We start from the raw sequence: 22,109 nt of genomic DNA, 5'->3' as shown, positions 1-22,109 counted from the left end.
ACACAAGATTACTTTTGGAATTCTGTTCACTATTCACTCCAGACATAAACCAACATGATATAATTCTTATCTCTGTGCCATAGGTATTGGTTTAAAATTTGTTGATATAATTCAATCCACAGTTAAACAGTCAATCCATGTCTGAGTACAGTATATTTTTACAGGGCTACATGAGCTTTTCAACAAACATCTGGATTTCAGATCATAAAGCCCCAGATCTAGTAAACTTGCAGGAAATCCTAGCAATGACAAAATCGTTTCCTTTAAAGTATACAAGATGGACAAAATGCTCTAAATCAGTTTTTGGCTTACATTGTGGCTCTTGGGCTATTAACATTTGCTCCACACGAAGATTTCAGACTTGGTGAACTTTTCCCTCCAACACAGCTGAAGCCATTCCACAAATACCCTCTCACCCACTGGCTCAGCAGTAGCACCCTTCCCCTCCAGCAGAAAGGTCCTGGGATGGAATCCCACCCACGGGCTGCCTTATAAAAGGCCTGCCTAGAAAACCACATTTGCATTTTGGACTGCACCTTCCTTCTACGGTCTGGCAATGCCTGTGGATTTCAGCGGAACCTGGAACCTTGTCAGCAATGACAACTTTGAAGGTTATATGGTGGCCTTAGGTAGGTGAAAATAGCTGCTTCTGTCCTTCCTCCCTTCTCCCATAAGGGTCTTCTTGAATTTTAAGGACTGCCCTTCATTTCACCCTATTTAAGGTATAGAATGCAAAGAGCTCCTGTTAATTCTTTCATTGCCTTTCCTCTGACATTGGATGAGAATAGGAATTAACCTCTTGCTAAGTGGGGGTGAAGTCTGAAACCAAGTTTGGGTGTCTCTATGGGGGATGTCAACTCTCTCCAGGAGTCTTCTGGCTCCAAGTCCTGGAAGTCTTACATAGGAATTGTGCAACAGCTGAGTAAACTGCTTTTCAAAGAGTAAAAAGTACAAGAGAGCAGCTTAACCTGTGTAACATGCAGCTTTAAACAAAACAAATGGTTCCAATAAAACAACAAAATGCTGCATAGCAGGTAGGTCAAACTACCTAAGAATTGGTTCTGGTAGTAATAAAGGTTAATTCCTGGCTGCCAGTGATAAATGGCTGGTGATAAATACAACTCTGATATTTTTGCCTTCTGTCCAAGGTATTGACTTCGCAACACGCAAAATAGCAAAAATGCTGAAGCCTCAGAAAGTGATCAAACAAGATGGTGATTCATTCTATATCCATACCACTAGCACATTCAGAGATTATTTGCTTGAATTCAAAGTTGGAGAGGAGTTTGAGGAAGATAATAAAGGCTTGGATAACAGAAAATGCAAGGTAAGAGTGAATATATGAGGCTGTGACAAAATTAAGATGTGATCGATCCAGATACTTGAGCTGAAATTGTTTCTAGAATAAAACTTTGTAGTGCAAGAGAGCAGTAGGAGCCTGAGTTACAGACAAGGAGTGTCACTTTCACTCAGGAGTAATATATAGCTCCTCTTATCCAGGAAAATGCACATTTTCTACAAGTATTTTGCAGAACTGAGACAGACATGCAGAAATACCTTTTTGTTCCCTGCTCTACAGAGCCTCGTTACCTGGGAAAATGACAAACTCGTCTGTGTGCAGACTGGCGAGAAGAAGAACAGGGGCTGGACTCACTGGCTTGAAGGGGATGACCTCCACCTGGTATTGACTTCACATTTCTACTAACTATATCTCTGTATGGTGAAAATTAGATTTTTAATGTGGTCGTGATGTGCACAAGTCTTGTAGCTCCGTAGGATGTGTAACGGATGGTACACGGTGAGCACATTCTGCTTTGAAACAGCTTCACTGTTCCCGTGTGATGTGTGGTTAAATTCAGAATGTTAAGCATAGGTTATTAGCATGGCCAGAGCGGTGGCAAAGGATCTGTGTTCAATTTTGGAAGCAGTTCCTTTGATTACTATATATAAATCTATACTCTTGGGTTTTCTCTTTGTTTTGTTCTCTTTTTTTGGTAGGAGCTTCGTTGTGAGAATCAAGTATGTAAACAGGTCTTCAAGAGAGCTTGAATGTGTGTGGTGTGCTGGGTGCTGCCTGCAGGGAGCCTCCTGTCCCGTGGGGCCTCTAGGACAAGAACTGGCTCCTGAACCTGTTAACCTGAATGGGCTCAAGTTTCTGCCCCAGGAAATCAGTCTGCTGTTGCCAGTGTTAAAGGTCTGATTTTTGCTAATAAATGCCCTGAACCAAACTAATCTTAAGTACCTTGCTTTTGAATATGTTTTTGGAGGAAAAAAAAAACAACACCCAAAGCATAAGTAGCGAGGCCTGGGTCTTTAGGTAATCAAAAGTCAATTTAAAGAAGAGAACATGCCAATTCTAAGAGGCATGTCAACTTCAAAAAAAAAAAAAAAACAAAAAGCAGGGAGAGTTGGGTGCTGATAGAGAAGTAAAGATAGCAAATAATGAAGCAAACAACAAAAGGTATGATTTTTTGAGATGCTTCTCTTTAAGGTGTAGACTACTACTTTACTTGCTTGTCTTTCACACTGTAGTGTGAGGCCCCACATTGTGCCAGAGCTGCTTTGTTCTCAAAAATAATAAAGTTGAGCTTATCAGAGGAAACAAGCCTGTGGTCAAAACCCAGAACCACGAAGATGAGTCTGAGATTCTGCAGATTATTTTACAGACTGAAGATTCCAGTCTGCAAAATACTTGAACTCTGTAAGCACATCTACAGAGGGAAAACAACGCTGCTTTAGTTCAGCTTTGTTTGCATACAACTGTCAATTGGATTGAATGTTTTTCTTTATGACCGTGTGCAGTATTACATAGAAAAGTTTTTCTTGTGTGAACATATAAATTGTCAGATAAATGAGGCAGTTACAAATGAAATGAGCTGCTGCATGTTCTTCCTTGCATATTCTTGAAGAACTGTAGCTTAAGCTTAGTAACTTAATTACTTCATATAAAAAACCAGTCCCTGACATCTGGAAACAAGTAGCACCACATTTCTGATAGTTCTCATTGGTTCAAAATGCTTAAAGCCACCATTGGAGTCAGAAAAGCTGTTGGAGCATGGAAGGCTTTTGGTCAGACTGACGCCCTTCCCGAATTACTAGAGCTGTATAAATTTAAGCTGGTTTCCAAAATAAAAAGGACTAATAGTGTTTATTCAGTTAGGGAAACGTGGGTAAAATGCCTGGTGTTTATGCTATGGATCCTGACAGCGTCTTCCTTCTGGAACCGAGCGGTTTCATTCGCTCGAAAGCAGACTAGCTGTTAGAGCGTTGTGTTAGAAATCCCAGCCCGGGGCCGCAGCCCCGCTCACATCCGGTAATAAAAGGCGGCAGCGGCAGCAGCGGCAGCAGCAGCAGCAGCAGCAGCGGCGGCAGCAGCAGCAGCAGCAGCGGCAGCGGCAGCAGCAGCGGCAGCAGCGGCAGCGGCAGCAGCAGCGGCAGCAGCAGCGGCAGCAGCAGCGGCAGCAGCAGCGGCAGCAGCAGCAGGCGGCGGAGTTTTCTGCGCCACCGGATGGCGCTTCTGCAGCGCGCTGCTCCTGTGGGAAGCCGGCGGGTCCTCCCCGAGCGGGGGGTTCCAGTCACACAGCGCAGACATTCCCAAACGCGCTCCTTCGAGCGCGCTCCCCGGGAAAACCCTGTGACGCGCACTGCAGAAAGGCAGCGATGACCTTGAACACAACTCCCCAGAGAACCACTTGAAGGGTTTTACTCCAAGGTGTGTCAGACCGCTTCCGTTATCTTAAAAAAAATCCCAAGGAGGTAAACACAAAATGAAGTGTAATCTGAAAATCAAAAGTAACAATATACGTCTGCTCTATAAAAAGACTGGCAATATGATCCAAGTATTGGTTTCCTTTCTGAGCACTCTGGTTAAGTCATCAAAATATTTCGTTCAAAACAATTTAGATCAATAAAGTACATTAAAGATGTATATAAAAAACACAAGGCCAGATAGCCTACCTGTCTCATCTATGCATTTAAAAAATGGATCAATTCTATTGCTATATAATTATTTGCAGCGTGTATGAAAATATGTCCTAATAGCTCATATGGATCAGTTTAGTTCCATCTTAAGAACCTCCTGCTGTCCAGCTTTGATGGGATTCTTTCCCTTGCTGACTCAATCACACTGCCCTGTGCACGGCTCAGTCATATTATTAGTGGTGGTCAGGTCGTATTATTAGTGACTGTTCATTGGGGGCTAATAACTTGCTGATGCAACTCTCAGTTCGTTTATCCTTTGCCAAAAGAGAAACTTTCAAAAATCCTTTTCTCTTTCATCTACGTGTATTATAACTCGAACAAGCTGAGGTGGGGGTGAGCCTCCAATGTACTTACATATAACCTGGCCGTTTGTTCTGTAGCTGAGTTTCATTTTGAGTGTGAGGGAAAAGATTACTGTCTTCCAGAAACATATTTTGTGGTATAATGAGGGAATTGTGGGCAGAGAAGTTCATAATAAGGAAAAGATATATACTTAACGTTCAAACTATACTTAGAAAAGGCTGAGACCAAGTGCTCAATGGGGTCTTGGCATCTGTTTTTTTCCTTGGTATGTTACTCAGCTCGCAATAATTAGATTTAGGTCTCGTGAATTCTCAATCACTCGTCACTGAGAAGGGGTTAATATTTACGCACCCATAGGAGAGGGAAGGCTCCAGCAGCATGACCCTCCCTGCAATCTCGGTGTCCCTGAGCGGCAGGTGTCCCTTTCCCGCCCTTGTTGCTGCTCTTGTTCCCGCCTCTCCCGGAGCCCACACGGACACTGGAGCCACGATCCCCGGTCCGGCCACGATCCGCGGTCCAGTCACGGCCCCCGGTCCCCTCACGATCCCCGGTCCGGCCACTATCCCCGGGCCCCTCACGATCCCCGGTCCGGCCACTATCCCCGGGCCCCTCACGATCCCCGGTCCGGCCACTATCCCCGGGCCCCTCACGATCCCCTGACCCCTCACGATCCCCGGTCCGGTCACGGCCCCCGGTCCGGTCACGATCCCCGGCCCCCTCACGATCCCCGGTCCCCTCACGATCCCCGGTCCCCTCACGATCCCCGGACCCCTCACGATCCCCGGGCCCCACCCGGGCCCCGCCCCTCGAGGCCCCGCCCCTCCACAGCTCCGGTCCCGCCTTTCCCGGGCCCCGCCCTGGCCCAGCCCCTCTCGGGCCCCGCCCCTCCCGCCCCGGCGGAGCCGCGCGTGGCCCCGCCCCCCCCGCCCCTCGGCGCGCTCCCATTGGCCGGCGCGGCGCGCGCGCGGCCCCGGCGTGCCCGGCCCCCCGCGGGGTCACGTGATCCCCAAGATGGCCGCCGCCGCCCTGTTGTTTTGATGAATAATCTCTGCGCGGGGCAGCGGCCGCGGGCGGGCGGGGGCCGGGCTCGGGAGCTCTGAGGGGCGCGGGGGCACCGGGAGGGCGGCTTGCCCTCGGCCGCGGCGGCAGCCGAGGCGCGGGCGGGCGGCGGGGCGCGGGCCGGGGGCGGCGGTGCTGCCGGCGGGCGAGGCGCGGCGCGGTCGCCCCGGAGATGCCCTTGTGAGGCGGCCCGGGGGGCAGCGGCGGCAGGAGAGCGCGGCCCCGGAGCGGCCCCGCGGCGGGGCGGAGGAGCGCGCCCTCCCTCCGGGCACCATTAAGAGGAAGGCGATGGAGGAGCTGAGCGCGGACGAGGCGAGTGGCGGGGCCGGGGCCTGAGGGGGCGGCCGGGCTCCGCGGGGAGGGGGCGCCGGGCCGGGCCCTGCTCGGGCCCCCGGCTGTGCGAGGGGCGATCCTGGAAAGCTCTGCCTTCGCCCCGGGTCTGTGCTCGGTGTTTTTCTCTTCTCTCCTGTCCCCGGGCTGTCCCTGACCCGCGACCCCCGGCTCGGCCGTGGGGTTGGGTCGCTGCTCTCCTGGTTAATTGTTTATTCTCTGCTTCCATCTGCGAGGTGGCCTTTGTCTGCAGCGTGTGTCCTCCCCGTGTCCAGTACTGCGCGTTTATGTGTTCTTTTTGTGTGATTTGAAGCACCCAACCTTTTAGCATTGTAAAACACTTAAAATTTTGCTTCCTTAGACTCTGCTGAGAAGCAAGATGGGTGTGTTCGTGCGATTATATTTAGTATCGTTTCTTCTTGAAGCAGCTTCAATCAGGCTTGTCAGTTTTCCTTTGATTTTCTTTATTTATTCAAGCTCTTCGTCTTACACTGAAGAATTCTAGTGTTATGCTGAAATTGGCAGGCATCTATCTGTAGTGTATATATTCTATTCACATAAGTATGTGAATAAGGTGAGCTGGTCCTTGTTTCTTTCTTTGAAGGGATGCTGCTTTCCTTTGTTTTTTAATATAGAATAAGGTCCTAAGGTTTGCCCATCTATTAGAGGATTTCCAAATTAATTGTGTCCTGAATGTGTTATAGCAGGATCCAGGGAGTTTCCCACTGTCCCAGTGTAATCCTGAATCAAAATGTGTTGTACTGGACCTGCTAAAATCCAGGCTCAGTGCAGTACTTGTATTCCAGGGAGGATCAAAAGAAGCTATTTTTATTCTGTCCATGTCTTGTAGTGGGACTGTGGAGCAGGGTGGCTGCTGCTGTCACTCAGATTTGTATTTTAAAAAGTTGGGATGTTTCTGATGATGTTGTCTGTCACGATTTAGCAATCCTGCTGTGTTGCACCATGATCCAGGAGAAAATACTTTGTGCTGTTTACTTGGGGAAGGGCCTCATACTCTGTGGAAGCCCTGAGGAAAGGAGCTCAGTTCCCATGTTGGGAGGAGTGGGGTGGGACCCTGGTGCTGGAAGTCTGCTGTGGAAAAGGATCTCCCATTTTACAGGTGTATTTCATGAGTACTGTGTTTACATGCAGTTCTTCTCCTTGTTAAACTGCCCCGATCCTGAGGTGGTTTGTGATTAATTTCAGAGTTATTTAACCTGTGTAGGCTTATTTGTGTCACTGCCTCAGCACTTTACTGACATCATCAAAACCACTGCATCATGGATCTGAGGCTGCAGGAAAGGAGTTCTCCAGTGAGGACTCATCCCCCTTTTTTGGCCAAATGTTTGTCTCGAGTGACTTTTCCGTGTCCTTCTTGTCCAGTTCAGCAAGGACCAAACCAAATGGTCTTTTAGGTGATTGCTTGTGACAGTCTTGTGTCGTTTTAACAGAGTCACGGTGTCACTTCTTGTTATTAATGGATCTCACTGGAAAGTCAGAGCCAAGTCCATTTTAATGTTCCTCCACATCTCCACTTTGCTGTTACTTGGCAGGGTGGGCCTGGATCAGGCTATACTGAAAAATAACCTTCTGAGATGTGCTGTATGGGACTTCTTCAGATTCAGGCTTTTCTTCAGGCAGTGACTGAGAGTGAGAAAACACTTAACGGAAGTTTAATTGCAAGGCTCTTAGAGATAAGGTTATCTTCTGTTATCAAACCGTAATTAAATATAGCACTAATGGGTTGCAGCTTTAAAAGAAGAGATACACAGTTGATCAGCCGTATATTTTAGTTTCAAGAAGATATTTTCCCCTCCTATTAACAGCGTCCCTCACTGACATTTTCTCAGTGTTTGCTTTGTCAATGCACTAGAAGTTGTAATTCAGTACAGACCATAGTAACATTTTTAGGAGGGGGGAAGAAGAAATTTCCTTCTTAGTGTGTGAGTTTTAGCACAGTCGATAGCGCAAGAAGAGACCAGAGACTTCACAGAAAGAAAGCAGAATCCAGCTGAACATAGCATAAAGTGGGAAGGAACAATGTCAGTTTGTCATCTTTCAGCATGTACGTGATTTTTGAGTAGCATTTTCTGAGCATAGAACGTGACCACTATCACCAGAGAAGTGAAGCATTTCTTAAACCAGTTTAACATGCTCTAATGAATACAACGAAAATAAAGCTATGAATTCAAATTGCCCTTTATTGTACAGATTTGGAACTTTTCTGTATTACGGTTGAACAGGAAATTTCTTTAGTGTCTCACTAAGCAGTGGCCACTATAGCAGATACTGATACAGATTTTTTTTTTTTAACTGGGTGTGTGTGAGCCTGAGGGATTAACCTTCCTGGTTGTATCTTTGTTACCTGGTGCAAAATTAAATTATCAGTCACCCATCTTTAGCAGGGTGCTATTTTTACCATTTTTGTTGTGGTGCGTGCAGCTAACAGCTTTTAAGAAGTCCATGTAGATAAAAATGTATTTCTGAAAACTGCTGTTTCTAGATGTAGTCCAGATGTGTCCAGCGAAAAACTGTACTAGACTGTACTAGTTAAAAAGCAGTGTGCTCTTCCCATTCAGCCAATTAGTGTTGTTTTTTTTTTTTAATTAGGCTTTTAAACTGTGTGTTCCAGAGCTGTGCTCTGCAGGGAAGATGGGCTGTGGAGCAGGCAATGCCTGTGTAACAGTTAGGACTGAAAACCTTGTCACTCTTAGGTAACGTAATGACACATAACAGCTTTGTCATATGTCGCTGGCTCAGGTCTGAAATCAAGGGTGGGGGATTATTCAAATACCCTAAACTTCCCTAAAACATTATTTTAAGCCCCTAGCTTTGTGCTGCTTCGTGGTAATTTGGGCAGTCATTCAGTCTGAAATGGGAGCAGGTTAATTGGGGGGAGCTCCCACACTTCTGACCTGGTATTTGTGTTATGTGAAGGCAACAGGTTGGGGGCTCGTTTGTCCCTTGTGTTGTGCAAACAAACTGTGTCTTCTGAGTCCCCAGCTGTGCCCTCAGCCAAAAGCCCATCTCCCCTCCCCTCCCCGCAGATACAGGGAATTAACTGGAGAGAATGTGTCCGCCAATTTTATGCCGTATTTTCAAACCTTCTTTTAGCCTGTACTCGGCCTTTTTAGCATAGTATGTTTCTCCTCTTTTGTCTCTCACTTTAAACTCCCTGGTCTTCGGATTCCTGTAATAATTTTATATGAATCTGGAGGAATATGACAGCTTGGGGTGTCCAAGAACCAGATCTGGTCCTTTTGGAACTAGCTAGCAAGCATTCATGTAGCTGACATTTTCTCAGTTACACCTCCAAGGGCTGAGGTAGTTCTGAAGTTTTTTCAGATAAGCACTTGGATGAAAAACTGAAAAATTGAAATATGAGGTAGAAATGAAGAAGAGGGAGACCCTAATATGTATTCCTTTTACTTAAAGGCAAAGCTGAACAATTTATTTCTGCATTAAGCTCCCCTATTTTGTTTGACAAGGAGGAAGGGTTAGAGATTCTATTCATAGCTATTTTTCTGAGTCCTAAAAAAAATTCTAGCTGCCTTCCATGTTCGTGTGGTGACACCTGTCGTGGAGGGAGATGTAGTTCCAGACACTGTTTTCCCAGAGTTTTTGAAGTCTGATTTAATTTGATCTGTTCTTCTTCCTGTTGGAGTAGGTTTCACAGGCCATTAAATGATACAGCAATGTGGTGTAGACATTGACTTGACACAAATCTTTTGTTCACTCTTTCAGTTGCCTGGCAGTTCTTTAGGCCTATGAGCAGAAATGAAAACTTTTAAGTTGTGTGCAATGCTTGAGTGTCATAATACAAAGAGAATAACAGGAATTGCTGATTTTTGCAGGGAGCTGACATCCTCAAATATGATACTTTTATTTTGGGCCTATTTCAAGCCAAAGCTTTAAGCTTTGGGCACAGATCCTGTGAGGCAGACTGTGATAATAAATAATTTATTTTCTGCCTTTGGTTTATGTGAAGCTTGAAGCATTATAAATCAAGTTTTATAAGTTTTGTCTGTTTATTTCTCATGTATAATATTAGTGTTATGTGATCGCATACTGTTTTTAATAATTAGGTTCATAACAGTTTTTGTAGTTGGATTTTGAAGGCAGATGCTTCTTTGTCTTAAAGGTAACATGCAAAAACTGTTTTAAAAATTCTTTGTGATGGAATCCTAGGGGATAAGAGGATGTTTTTCACTCTGTCTTTACTTGTCAAGGTGCTTCTGTCCAGCACACAGGATGCATGTTTTCTGGTTCTGTTTTGGGTTAATCTGGACAGTGGTGGGCTTGAATAACTTTCAACTGCATCTTCTTTAGCACGGGTGTGTTGGTATCATGTGGTGTGAAATTAAAGCAAAGGTCACATTCATGTTGTCCCTTTTATCACATTAACACAGTTTGTCAAATGCCAAAGTAAATGGGGAGGAGTATTGCAGGTTTTGAAATTGCTGAGCAGTAAATGTTAAACTGGTCTTACACAACCCCTCGAGGGACAAACACAGCTTTCCCAGTGCAAATGGTTTTCCAAGGCAGCAAATGCATACTTAAAATTTGAACATGGAGGTACTGTGGTGCCGTGACACAGAACAAAGGAAGGGCAGCCAGCCCAGCTCTACCGAGCAGGCTTCAGGTAAGGCTTCAGTGTTTGCCTTTGCAGGAGCCAGCCCTGCTTGAGGGAGCTGCAGATGGGCTGGCTGTGCAGGCACAGGGCTGACATCCCTGCAGACACACACACAGGGCTGACATCCCTGCAGACACACACACAGGGCTGACATCCCTGCAGACACACACACAGGGCTGACATCCCTGCAGACACACACACAGGGCTGACATCCCTGCAGACACACACACAGGGCTGACATCCCTGCAGACACACACACAGGGCTCACATCCCTGCACACACACACACACACACAGGGCTGACATCCCTGCAGACACACACACAGGGCTCAGATCCCTGCAGACACACACACAGGGCTGACATCCCTGCACACACACACACACACAGGGCTGACATCCCTGCAGACACACACACACAGGGCTGACATCCCTGCACACACACACACACAGGGCTGACATCCCTGCAGACACACACACACACAGGGCTGACATCCCTGCAGACACACACACACAGGGCTGACATCCCTGCAGACACACACACAGGGCTGACATCCCTGCAGACACACACACACAGGGCTGACATCCCTGCAGACACACACACACACAGGGCTCACATCCCTGCAGACACACACACACACAGGGCTGACATCCCTGCAGACACACACACACAGGGCTCAGATCCCTGCAGACACACACACACAGGGCTGACATCCCTGCAGACACACACACACAGGGCTGACATCCCTGCAGACACACACACAGGGCTGACATCCCTGCAGACACACACACACAGGGCTGACATCCCTGCAGACACACACACACAGGGCTGACATCCCTGCAGACACACACACAGGGCTGACATCCCTGCAGACACACACACACAGGGCTCACATCCCTGCAGACACACACACACAGGGCTGACATCCCTGCAGACACACACACAGGGCTGACATCCCTGCAGACACACACACACAGGGCTCAGATCCCTGCAGACACACACACAGGGCTGACATCCCTGCAGACACACACACACAGGGCTGACATCCCTGCAGACACACACACAGGGCTGACATCCCTGCAGACACACACACAGGGCTCACATCCCTGCACACACACACAGGGCTCACATCCCTGCACACACACACACAGGGCTGACATCCCTGCAGACACACACACACAGGGCTGACATCCCTGCAGACACACACACACAGGGCTCAGATCCCTGCAGACACACACACAGGGCTGACATCCCTGCAGACACACACACACAGGGCTCAGATCCCTGCAGACACACACACAGGGCTGACATCCCTGCAGACACACACACACAGGGCTGACATCCCTGCAGACACACACACACAGGGCTGACATCCCTGCACACACACACACAGGGCTCACATCCCTGCACACACACACACAGGGCTCACATCCCTGCACACACACACAGGGCTCAGATCCCTGCAGGCGCAGAGATTTACTAGGGGCTCTGTCTCTCCCTGCAGATCCCTGCAGACAGACACAGGTTCACTGGCCTCTCTCTCCCTGCACGTCCCTGCAGACACAGGGTCCAGATCCCTGCAGACACACAGTTTCACCGGCCCTCTCTCTCCCTGCAGACACACAGTTTCACCGGTCTCTCCCCCTGCAGACACAGGGTCCAGATCCCTGCAGACACACAGTTTCACCGGCCCTCTCTCTCCCCGCAGATCCGTCGGAGGCGCCTGGCCCGGCTGGCGGGGGGCTCCTCGTCCCAGCCCAGCACGCCGCTGACGTCCCCGCAGAGAGAGACCCCCCCGGGCACGGCCCCAGCGCCGGGGCCCTCGCACAGCCTGGGCCTCAACGTGCACAGCATGACCCCAGCTACCTCTCCCATCGGGGCGTCAGGTAGGCTGCAGCTCCTTCCTCACACGCTGCGCAGCGCGCTCTGCTGCTGCCGCTGCTCTAAGTCAGCTCTTACTGAAAGTCATTTTCACAAATAAGTGTTGCAAGACGGTGAATGAATGTACTTTTTTGTTTTAATCTTCCAAGTAATAAATGGTTTTCCATTTATTCCATTTACAGTTGTTTTCCAGGTGTGGGTAAACTCCTGGCATTTACAATATGGGTTGCCAAAGCTTGAAGAAGTTTGTAATAAAGTTTATTATTGCGCAATATTATGGAAAAGATGTGTCAAGGAGACGGGAAAATCCTTTTCAAGTCTTGCAACACAGTTTCTATTGATTGGTTTCTAGGTACATTTTAGCAATCAGTCTCAAGTTAATTTTTGATCTTTAGTTGCAAGCGTTCAGCACAATTAAAAATAGCAAGCTGTGACTGGGCATTGTCAGTGTAAGGATGAAGTATTTGCTTTCTGCTTTGTATTACTTTGCCAATTTCACTATTTACTGGAGGGAATACAAGCAGGATATTTACAAATTGTATTTATTTCAGAAGATGCAACAAATAACTGATCTGTTAAAATCAGGTGAGTGCAGCAAGCAGGGGAAGTTGGGAGGGTTGCTCTGTAGAGAGGTGAAGACAAAATTCATATATTTATACCACATTTGACCTATCAGAAATTAATTTTTATTTCAAATTATCCGACTGAGAAATCAGGACAAATTGGCATGTTTTCCAGCATTGTGATCTTTATCTGTAAACAAATTGTTTTGCATGTTGCATTAGTAAGCTGAGAGGTTCTCAAAACCATCCCAAGACAAATGCCAAGATGGTTCTAACCAGGTTTTCAATATGATTTCTAATAGTTTAATAGAAATAACATTTTTCCAGTGGTCCTTGATGAGCTTGCAGAATTCATTAGCATTTACCTATTTGCTTCTTGAATTTTCTGGTTTTCCCTTTGGCAAGTGTTTTATAGGGTAAATCTTGCAGTTTAATTACAGCGCTGTTCAGAAATACCTAGAAGTGACTCCTTCCTGCTTGTTTAGTTTCCTTGCATCCAAAGCAGGACACAGATAAAAGCTATCGAAAGCATTTCCCGAGATAAACTCATTGCAGATGGAATTTAACACTCTGTATTGCCCTCACGATTAAAGGCAGCAACCCAGAGGTGGAGGTGACTTCTTTTTTTTTCAGAACGGTGCAGAGTTCACTGCCTGTGTTCCCTCAGCCTGTGGTTACATGACTGTTTTAGTCCATCTGAGCTCTGACTCTTGCTGAAAGGAGTATTTGTTCCTCTGCTGTCCGTGGCAGCTCTGTGGTGAGGGGGATCGTGGGCTTGATACGAGTGAAAACTAACCCAGCAAAAGTAAATGTTTAATTTGGAAACAGAGGAGGTCCTGATCCATCCTAGGGCACAACTGGATAAACAATACTGCCAGCAGGGCAGGAGGTGTGGAAATGTGCACGTGGAGGTAGAAATGCTCAGGTGTTGGCAGACAGGTTTATCGTGGTGTGAAGTGCTCAGACACTGAAGACCTTATAGATTTCTGCTTTAGGAATTCCCCAGGACAGTACCTGACTGTACTGACCGGACTGGCTGATGACTCAAAGCTGGAGTTCCTAGGGTTTGCTTCCTACAGTGCCATTTGTGCAGCTATTTAATAATGTGTGTCTTTTTCACATCAGGGTAAGAGGTATGCTTAAATTGGGGAATGGATCAGGGAAAAACATTCGTAACAGTTTATCTTGTGTGCTTATGTAGCATAAATGAAGACTCAGCTAATGCTGTGTGGTTTTGCAGCAGTTCCTTTCAGCAGCAGACTAAAGTGACTGCAGAGGATTTTAATTCATTTGGACACAGAGAGAGCAGCTCCAGAAGAATAGTGTCCTTGTAAGCATCCATTGTTCTAAGGAGATGCCTGTCATGGTGAGCTCAGACACAGGAATCAATTTCATGGAAAATATCATTGTTTTGTATGGATTTTATGTTGAAAATGCCTTACAGAGCCTAAAACCAGTGTTACCAGTGACAACTGGAACTTTCGGTGTCAGGTGTTTTATTGTGTACCTGATCTAGCAAAGTACAGATGCAAGTGAATTCTGGAAGATCTGTGTGGAAAGATGGTAGGGAGGGTTGAGGAGGGCTGTTAATGAGTGCTGCAGCATCACTGTAAAGTGCATTTTCCTGGCTCTAAGAGCAAGACCCCAAGGGAATGCAGAACAATGCAGTCCTTTGCCCTGGTGAGCCCCGTTCGCTTTGGTCTCTTTTGTCCCCTGACTTAGCTGGATTTTCTTTGGGAAGAGGAAGGAGGAGAGATGAAGAGCTCAAGGAGTATTGTTGCCCCTTTATAACTGGTGATGTAACTCCATTGTCATGGCCCAGTGTTGAGTCCTGTTCTGATAGGACAGTCTCCAGAGGGGCTCTGACAATGTCTTAGGGTAGTAGACAGAGCAATCTTATAAGAGATCAGTTTTTATAGGCGTGAATCTCTGAGCACTTCATGGGTGCAAATTTGTCTTTGTTCTTTGTTAATGCAGGTAAGCATTCCTACTTTGCTGCTGCAAGGGGAGGTAGAAAATGTGATTATCTGTAGTCAAGTGTGGTTATTAACTTTCATTTCCTAATGCACTGCTAAGAACGGTTAAGAGCTGGATTGAAAAACAGTATTTCCTCTCCTTTTCCATCCAAATAATGTGTAGTGCCTTCTCACTGCTGTAGCAGTAATCTTGGTGGTGCCTTTTCTTTAGGAGTAGCCCACCGAAGCCAGAGCAGCGAAGGAGTGAGTTCCCTCAGCAGTTCTCCATCAAACAGCCTTGAAACCCAATCTCAGTCCCTCTCACGGTCTCAGAGCATGGACATTGATAGTGTCTCCTGTGAGAAAAGGTAAAAAATGCAGCTTGTGACAGCTGGCAAATATGGCACAGAGCTGGTGTTCAAGCCAGGACAAGCTCTGCCCTCTCCCTCCCAGCTGTGTTAATGCAGGAGGGTTAATGCTTAAAAATCATACACTGTTCAGACCGCTGTAGTGCTTTTCCTAGCCGGGTTTTAATGGGAATTCCTGGCCTAAAGTGGTAAAAGACAAAACATTATCTTAGACATTAAGAGATGAGCGTGTCTGGGGGGGATAATTCAGCTACTCTATTTAAAATAAAAAGATTGTGGGATGTGGTAGCTGTGTAGTTTGTATTGCCTACTGCAGAAATTTAGAACTCAAATGTAATATGAGGAACATTTATCAACACCAGTGATTTTAATTGCTGTTTCTCTGCTGCATCTGCTTAAGGGGACACTCTTTCAGTCAGCATCTTACAGAGGACTGTCTGCAACTTTCTCCGAGTTCATGGGCTTTCTCTCTTATTTCCACCTGCAGTATGTCCCAGGTAGATGTGGATTCAGGAATTGAGAACATGGAGGTTGATGAGAACGATCGCAGGGAGAAGCGGAGTCTGACAGACAAGGTGAGCCTGGGCTGTGCTGCCTGGGGGAGGCAGGAGCTCACTTACCTCCACACACTGAGCATGTGCTTTGGAGAGGGTGGAACTCATCCTGGAACTGACCCTCAGCTGTCATCTGCAAACGATTTCTTCACTGCATTTTCTCACTAAAATTTGTGCGAAGGGAAGAAAAAGGTCAAAACTTCCAATATCAAAGCTGCATTTTGATATCTCCAATTGGTTTACAAAAGATATTTGAAGACTGAAGAGAATAATTCGTTCTATATCTTACAAAAAAGCAAACTTTTTTAATACACAGTAGGCCTGAAGAAACCTTTTCAAGCAGCTTTGAAAGATTGTTGCACCTTATTTATCTCCTATACATTGACTAATACTAGTGCAAATGAGGTGTTGATTTGCTTTGTTCCCCCCAGGAGCCTCTGTCGGGGTCAGAAGTGTCAGAGGAACAAGCTCTACAGCTGGTCTGTAAGATCTTCAGAGTCTCCTGGAAGGACCGAGACAGAGATGTTATTTTCCTGAATTCACTCTCTGCCCAGTTCAAGCAGAACCCGAAGGAAGGTGGGTACCTGAGCAGGACACACTTGGCAGGGTTCTTTCTCCCGAGTGGCATGTTCTCCACTCTTTATTTTTACTTTTTTATCCCTTTGCTGCAATACCAGAGCCACCTACCTGTGGTCTCTGCTCAATTTCCACATCTGCTGTCAGCAGATGTAGCCGGAAATGGAATCTTGGAGCAGGAATGTGGGACTGATGGCTCATAGCTCCTGTTTTAATCAATTACTCTCCTCTTGGTGATTGTGTTCTTTGTCCTCAAAATAACGTGTGGATCCAGAACACATTGCTGCTTCAGGTTATTTTTCCAGAAACGTTTTAGTGAATTGAAGGATTGTCTTGCATCATAGTAGACATCTAGCAGTTAATTTGATAAGCCAAAAATTCCTGATTATTTTATGTAACAGACTATATATTCTATGTTAGCTGTAATATATGACCAAAACAATTGTTATTTTGTGTGTGGGGTATGTGCATGTTTTGTTTTCTTTTCTTTGACACAGCTTGCCCAGCACAACAGCAGGGTGGGAAAATATGAGTGCACCACACAAGCCAACTCTAATAACTAGCTATAGGAGCATTAGGTCATCTGTGATCTTCTGTGTTTTCCATTAAGGCTGTATTTTTTGTTTAGCTGTAATTCCAGAACTTAGGTTAATATAGACAGTGATAATTACAGATGTGTCAGTGGGTTGTTTTTGCCAAAACCAGCACTCAGTTCACAGAAGTCTGTCCTTTTTTTCTCTGCTACTGTTTATGCCTGACTCCTGTGTAGATGAGGACAGAGGTGAGGATATTGATTCTCTTCTTCTTAACAGTGTTTTCAGATTTTAAGGACTTGATTGGGCAGATTTTGATGGAAGTGCTGATGATGTCCACCCAGGCAAGGGATGAGAACCCCTTTGCCAGCCTGACAGCCACCTCCCAACCCATTGCTGCAGCTGCCCGCTCTCCTGACAGAAGCCTCATCTTAAATATGGGCTCCAACCCTGGAAGCAGCCCCATGTTCTGTAACGTGGGCTCCTTTGGTTCCAGCTCGTTATCCAGGTGACTTCTGATTGTAACTGAATGCTGATTTCACTTGAATACTGGTTGGTAGACTAGAAGAGAGAAAAGGGCGTAGAAGTGTCCCAAGAACAATAAATAGAATGGATTTTTAAAGCCTTTCACTGTTTTTCATGTGAGCGTTCCTCCATTTTGCCCTTTTTGATTACGCTGCCATGGAAATACATGCCATGGAATGTATTTGATAGACTCAAGCCATGTAACTGTTTTCTGCTCAGGAGTATCCCTAACTTGCATCACGAAGGCCATGATTTTTAGAAGTGTGTAGATTATGACATAGTTTTATTCAACAACAGTAGAAAAGAATAATGTGTGTGAACTGCAAAAATATTGCTGAAGAGTCATCAGAAGGGCAAGAACTTCTCTTGCTCATTTTATCTTTTCCACCCTTTTCCTGCACATCCTAAATTGTCGCTCTCTTTTTTTTTTTTTTTTTTTTTTTTTTTGTTTTTTCTTTTTCCCCTGTAACTGGTTTAGTCTCTATGGGACTAGTCCAGCTCCTCCTACCAATTTCACAAGCTATGTACCAATGACTGGTTCATCTCTTGCCCCACCAGCCAGTTCAGTGTCCACCCCAGCAGTGCCTCCCATTTCTGGCGGCGCCTGGTGTTCCCAGCCCTGCTCTCCGCGGTACCGCCCGTACAGCGTGGCTCCCCCCGGCGCCGCCGCCCCGCGCTCCCCGAGCCTTGCCGGCCCGGCCCGGGCGCGGCCCCGGCCCGCGGGCCCGCCTCTGCTCGGCGCTTCGCCCGGGGCCTGGCGCAGGCGGCGCTCCTTGCAGAGCGGGATGGCTCCGAGGTACTGCCCCGGAGCGGAGTGCGCTTGCTGTGTGCGCTGCCGGCTGCGGCCTCGGCCCGCGGGATGGAGGCTGAACCTTTGTGCCCAGCTCACCCTACTCACCCCGCGCTGGCTTGTGCGTTTGGGTTTGTGCTGATGGCTTGACTTGCTAACCGGGAGTCTCTGACCTGCTTGTGTGCGTTTGAGGTGTGATGGAATTGCTTTAAAGGTAGCAATATGGTTTGAGTTTCTTCCCCTCCGTGGATCCATTCCAGTTAAACTATAAGCTTTCTGTTCAGTTGCTGCTGCTGGATGGTAAATCGCATGAAACTCCTGCTCCAAAATCAGTTTTCTCAGTAGGGCCTTAGTTAATTTGTTAAATGCTGCTACTTGCTGGACGGGGTTGGATTTGATTCCCTGGTGCCCAGATGTAAATTACAGATCAGCATATTTCAGAATGCCAGCCTAAGTACCACTACTTTTCTTCTCTTGGCTGTTGCTGGAATCCCTTATTCCTGCAGGAGGGAGAAACAAAGACACAAGGTTGTGAGACCACAGCTTTAAAGTCATTAGCTTAGAGCTGTAATATTTATTATTCAGTCATGTCTAAACATTCCACTTCAGCCATCATAATTTTCATTTGGTCTCAAAAATTCCTTTTCAATTTTTGGGTTGTAGTCATGTGGTGTTTGTGATGTCTGAGTAACTTGTAGTAGTGTAACAGAGCATGTTAGTATGGTCCTGGTTTTACTGACACGGAGTTACCCATTGTCTGCATGTTGAGAGAAGGTGATTTTTGACAGACCTAAAGAGAAAAGCTACCTTTTACTTTTTCTTCTGGCTTAAAAACCTGATGGCCTTTTCCATTTTTGTTGTGGTAGTTTATACGAGAACCCTTTCTCCCTCCTTCTTGGTGTTTCTGATGTGTCTGAGGACAGTAGTGATGAAGAAAATGAAGACGATGATTTTTCTTGTGTCCAGTTTGGGTCCAGGTATTGGAGAAAGAGAATGTAACCTGCATGTTTGGTTGTTTAGGAACTAACAGCCTGTGTAGTGATCTTCAAAGTAGTTTGGGGAACAGCTGAAGCCGAGGATGTGACTTGGCTGGCTCGTTAAGTTGCTGTGTAAACATGTGTAATGAGTGCAGTTAGTCAGCTCTTCTTTGGAGAGGTGACTAAGGGAAATGTTCATCACACAGTCTTCTAGGCCTAATGAGCGTGGTTCTGAGATGATGTTTGACTGGAGCTTCTCTTGGGCTGTGTGAGTAGAAGGAGCAGTATTCGCCCCTGGCTGTAATTTGAAATCCCTGGTGCATCATGTGCACGTTTTCCGATGGAAGACTGGAAAATGGGGGCAAGGGTTCACATGCACCTTCCAACTGCCATCTCCTCTTTTCTAATCCAGTCTGGTTTCAGGAGAGTGGACTTGATAACACAGCTGTAGGAGGGCTTTGTGTGTGTGGAATTCAGGATTATTTTCCCCACTGTTTTGTTTGGTTTTTCTCCTGTTGGGGATTCAAACCAAATGCTGGATTGAGTTGCCAAGCTTTGGGTAGGGTTTCTGCTGTGCTTCTGGGGTTTTAGTGTGTTCATTGTGTCCTGGCATTTTGCAGACAGCAGTAAGTCGTTGGGATATAAACACAGTGGCTGTCCAGCTATGCAACAACTGGCATGCTGGAAACACCAAGGTGTGTGTGAAGGATGTATGAGCCTTGTGTTAGAATACTGGAGTTAGTGCTGCAGTGGACATCTTTAGCAGAATGTCTGTTGAACTAGTAGGTTCTCATAAATTTATGTTCTTGAAGAAGTATTTTTTAAGCTGGGTATGAGAAGCCAAGAGGTTTTGAAAAGAGACTGTTAAAAAAACCCCATGCGCATGATTTTGTGGTTACTGAGCACTGTTTCAATAGAGCTGTGTTTTACATGGATTAGTTTTAATTGAATAACTGAAAACATCTCTCTGCAAACAGAGATTGCTGCTATTAGAATGTTGTGTTTCTTAAGCATCTGGCAGCTCAGCATGTGAACAGTAATAACCTTCCCTGGATTTATTGGTTGGTCTGTAAAGTTTGCACAATAGATTTGTATGGCTCAATTACAGAAATGTAAATTATTTTGCAGTTTAAAGAAAATTCCAGTTCCAGTTTGTAGTTTTAAATATGTTTTTTAAAAGCTGCATTTAAGGAAACCAGTTGTCTTATTTTCCAGTTTAAGATCTGGGGCTTATAAATTGGTCTTCATTCAAATCTGTCCTGACTGTACACAGACTTTTCTTAGAGAACTGCAGCAGACCATCCAAGTAATTGCTGGTTTTTAGATTTCATTTACATAAAGTGAAGCTATAATGTTTTTAGTCTCTTCTGCAAAATGAGGATGTTGCTTTTAATTAGCTTTGTCAAGCTGTTATGTAGAGAAGAATTTTGTTGAGACAACAAGTCTGAGATTCAGAGTTGTGGGTCTGTTCTCACTTTTGTGTTCCATTTCTCTCATCTCAAGGATGATTTTGGTTTTGTGGGTTTAGTTTTTGTTTTTACAATATCAGTGTTTTCTTTCCCCACTGAGGCTGTGCTACTTAATGAAATGATGTATTTTACTGAACTGAAATGAATGGAGTTGAAATGAAATGGTCTTGAGTGAGGGCGTGTCAAAAGCAGCAGCAGCTTGGACGCATTGCCTCTGTTTTATTGATTCCTCCTCCTTAGAGCACCAGAAGTGTGTAGCCCTGTGTCAGCCCAGGTCTCTTCTCAGCAGGGGGAGGCTCCTGCCTCCTGTGCTTTGCTGGAGTTAACAGAATTTTGCCATTTCTGCCGTTCTGAGCAGTGGCATGGAAGGGTTGTGGTGTCCTGAGTGTCAGGAACCACTGCAAGGCGGTTTGTTTTCTTTGCTGCGTTGTGAGACCAGGATTTAGGAATTCCCATCAGATTTCTGCACCTTGCGGCTGTCTTTCAGGCACTGATTTAGGAAGGCATTTACAGCTCTGGACTTCCAGGGCTGGACAAGCTGTTACGTGGAGAGCTCTCCATAGATCACAGAAATGACCTGAATCACTGAGCCATGTGTGTGATGGGATGGAGTGTTCAGAGCAGTGACACAGGAGTGTTCACGAATGGCTTGTGCACAAGTGAAGAACTCTACTGAATGCTTTGTTTCTGCTTTTTGTGTGTTTTAAAGTGTGGGAGGCTCTGGCAGCTCGAGTGTTTCCGATTCCTGCAGTGACCACTTCACCATTGAAAACTGTAAGGAGACAGAGATGCTGAACTACCTCATTGAGTGTTTTGACAGGGTTGGAATAGAGGAGAGAAAAGCACCAAAGGTATGTCTCAGATGAGTGAGGTTGTGTCCGTGCTGTCACAAACACTCCTCTGACTCATTAGTGGGGAAAGCTGGTGGGAATGAGACTTCTTAATGGCTTTGGTGTAGAAATAGATTTATTGAATTCATTGGGGCCCTTCTCTTGTTAATTCATCAAATTTGAGTAATGCATGTATTTTATTTCTCTTAAATAAGCACTCTTAGAAATCATCCTTCCCCTTTCGATCTGCTGCAATTAGTCCAAGTTTATTCCGTGTAAAACATTTTTGTGAGACCATCTCCCTGTCCCTGTTCTGTATTCTACTCCAAGCTTTTGCTTCTGGGGAAAAACCAACCAACCAACACTATTTATATATAGTCTGGAAAGTTTTAGCTGGAGTAGTTCTAATCTTAGTGTGCATATTACATTTATACCGCACAAATAAATTTATCATCTTTACCGTGCGTTCTGTATTTAATTTCTGATTTGTATTAAAATGAAGTTATTTTTGTCAGATGTGTAGCCAGCCAACAGTTAGCCAGTTACTGAGCAACATCCGATCCCAGTGCATTTCCCACGCTGCTTTGGTGCTACAGGGATCCTTAACGCAACCAAGGTAAATCCAGCTGATGGTAGACTGCCCCAGGATCCTTTTCTCTTCTGAGCATTAGATAAGAAAACTGAGATCAGTTGTTGGAGCAGGAGAACTATGTGCCAGGGGAATTAGTTTGTTGCTTTACAAGTGATGAGTTGGTGAGGAGCAGTCTGAGTGCTTTCTAACTGCA

General features: G+C 45.9%; 2 protein-coding genes across 3 annotated transcripts in view; both read left to right on the top strand.

Moving 5' to 3' along the window:
• Window positions 1-518: 518 nt before the first annotated feature.
• Window positions 519-2,232, top strand: RBP7 (retinol binding protein 7). Its single transcript, XM_066203121.1, has 4 exons — window positions 519-629; window positions 1,149-1,327; window positions 1,580-1,681; window positions 1,999-2,232. Exons 1-4 carry the CDS (start codon window positions 557-559, stop codon window positions 2,047-2,049), a joined length of 405 nt encoding a protein of 134 aa, XP_066059218.1. The 5' UTR covers window positions 519-556; the 3' UTR covers window positions 2,050-2,232.
• A 3,236-nt stretch (window positions 2,233-5,468) lies between these two features.
• The window catches only part of UBE4B (ubiquitination factor E4B), a 34,490-nt gene continuing 17,849 nt past the window's right edge, over window positions 5,469-22,109 (top strand). Inside the window, exons 1-10 of one of the 2 annotated variants that reach the window (XM_066202905.1) lie at window positions 5,469-5,655; window positions 12,012-12,189; window positions 14,935-15,070; window positions 15,558-15,645; window positions 16,056-16,200; window positions 17,013-17,241; window positions 17,737-18,054; window positions 18,915-19,025; window positions 21,204-21,345; window positions 21,840-21,940. In XM_066202905.1, the coding sequence (XP_066059002.1) occupies window positions 5,632-5,655; window positions 12,012-12,189; window positions 14,935-15,070; window positions 15,558-15,645; window positions 16,056-16,200; window positions 17,013-17,241; window positions 17,737-18,054; window positions 18,915-19,025; window positions 21,204-21,345; window positions 21,840-21,940 (1,472 nt within the window). In that variant the 5' untranslated portion in view covers window positions 5,469-5,631. The remainder of the gene's footprint in view (window positions 5,656-12,011; window positions 12,190-14,934; window positions 15,071-15,557; window positions 15,646-16,055; window positions 16,201-17,012; window positions 17,242-17,736; window positions 18,055-18,914; window positions 19,026-21,203; window positions 21,346-21,839; window positions 21,941-22,109) is intronic. The other variant, XM_066202904.1, reaches the window with a different exon arrangement.

The sequence above is a fragment of the Chamaea fasciata genome, unplaced genomic scaffold (genome assembly GCF_029207755.1).
Source record: "Chamaea fasciata isolate MVZ Bird 193981 ecotype frontalis unplaced genomic scaffold, bChaFas1.0.hap1 SCAF_23, whole genome shotgun sequence".
Lineage (NCBI taxonomy): Eukaryota > Metazoa > Chordata > Aves > Passeriformes > Sylviidae > Chamaea > Chamaea fasciata.
The sequence above is the reverse complement of the archived record's forward strand: the minus strand, read 5'-3'. Positions and strand labels throughout refer to the sequence as shown.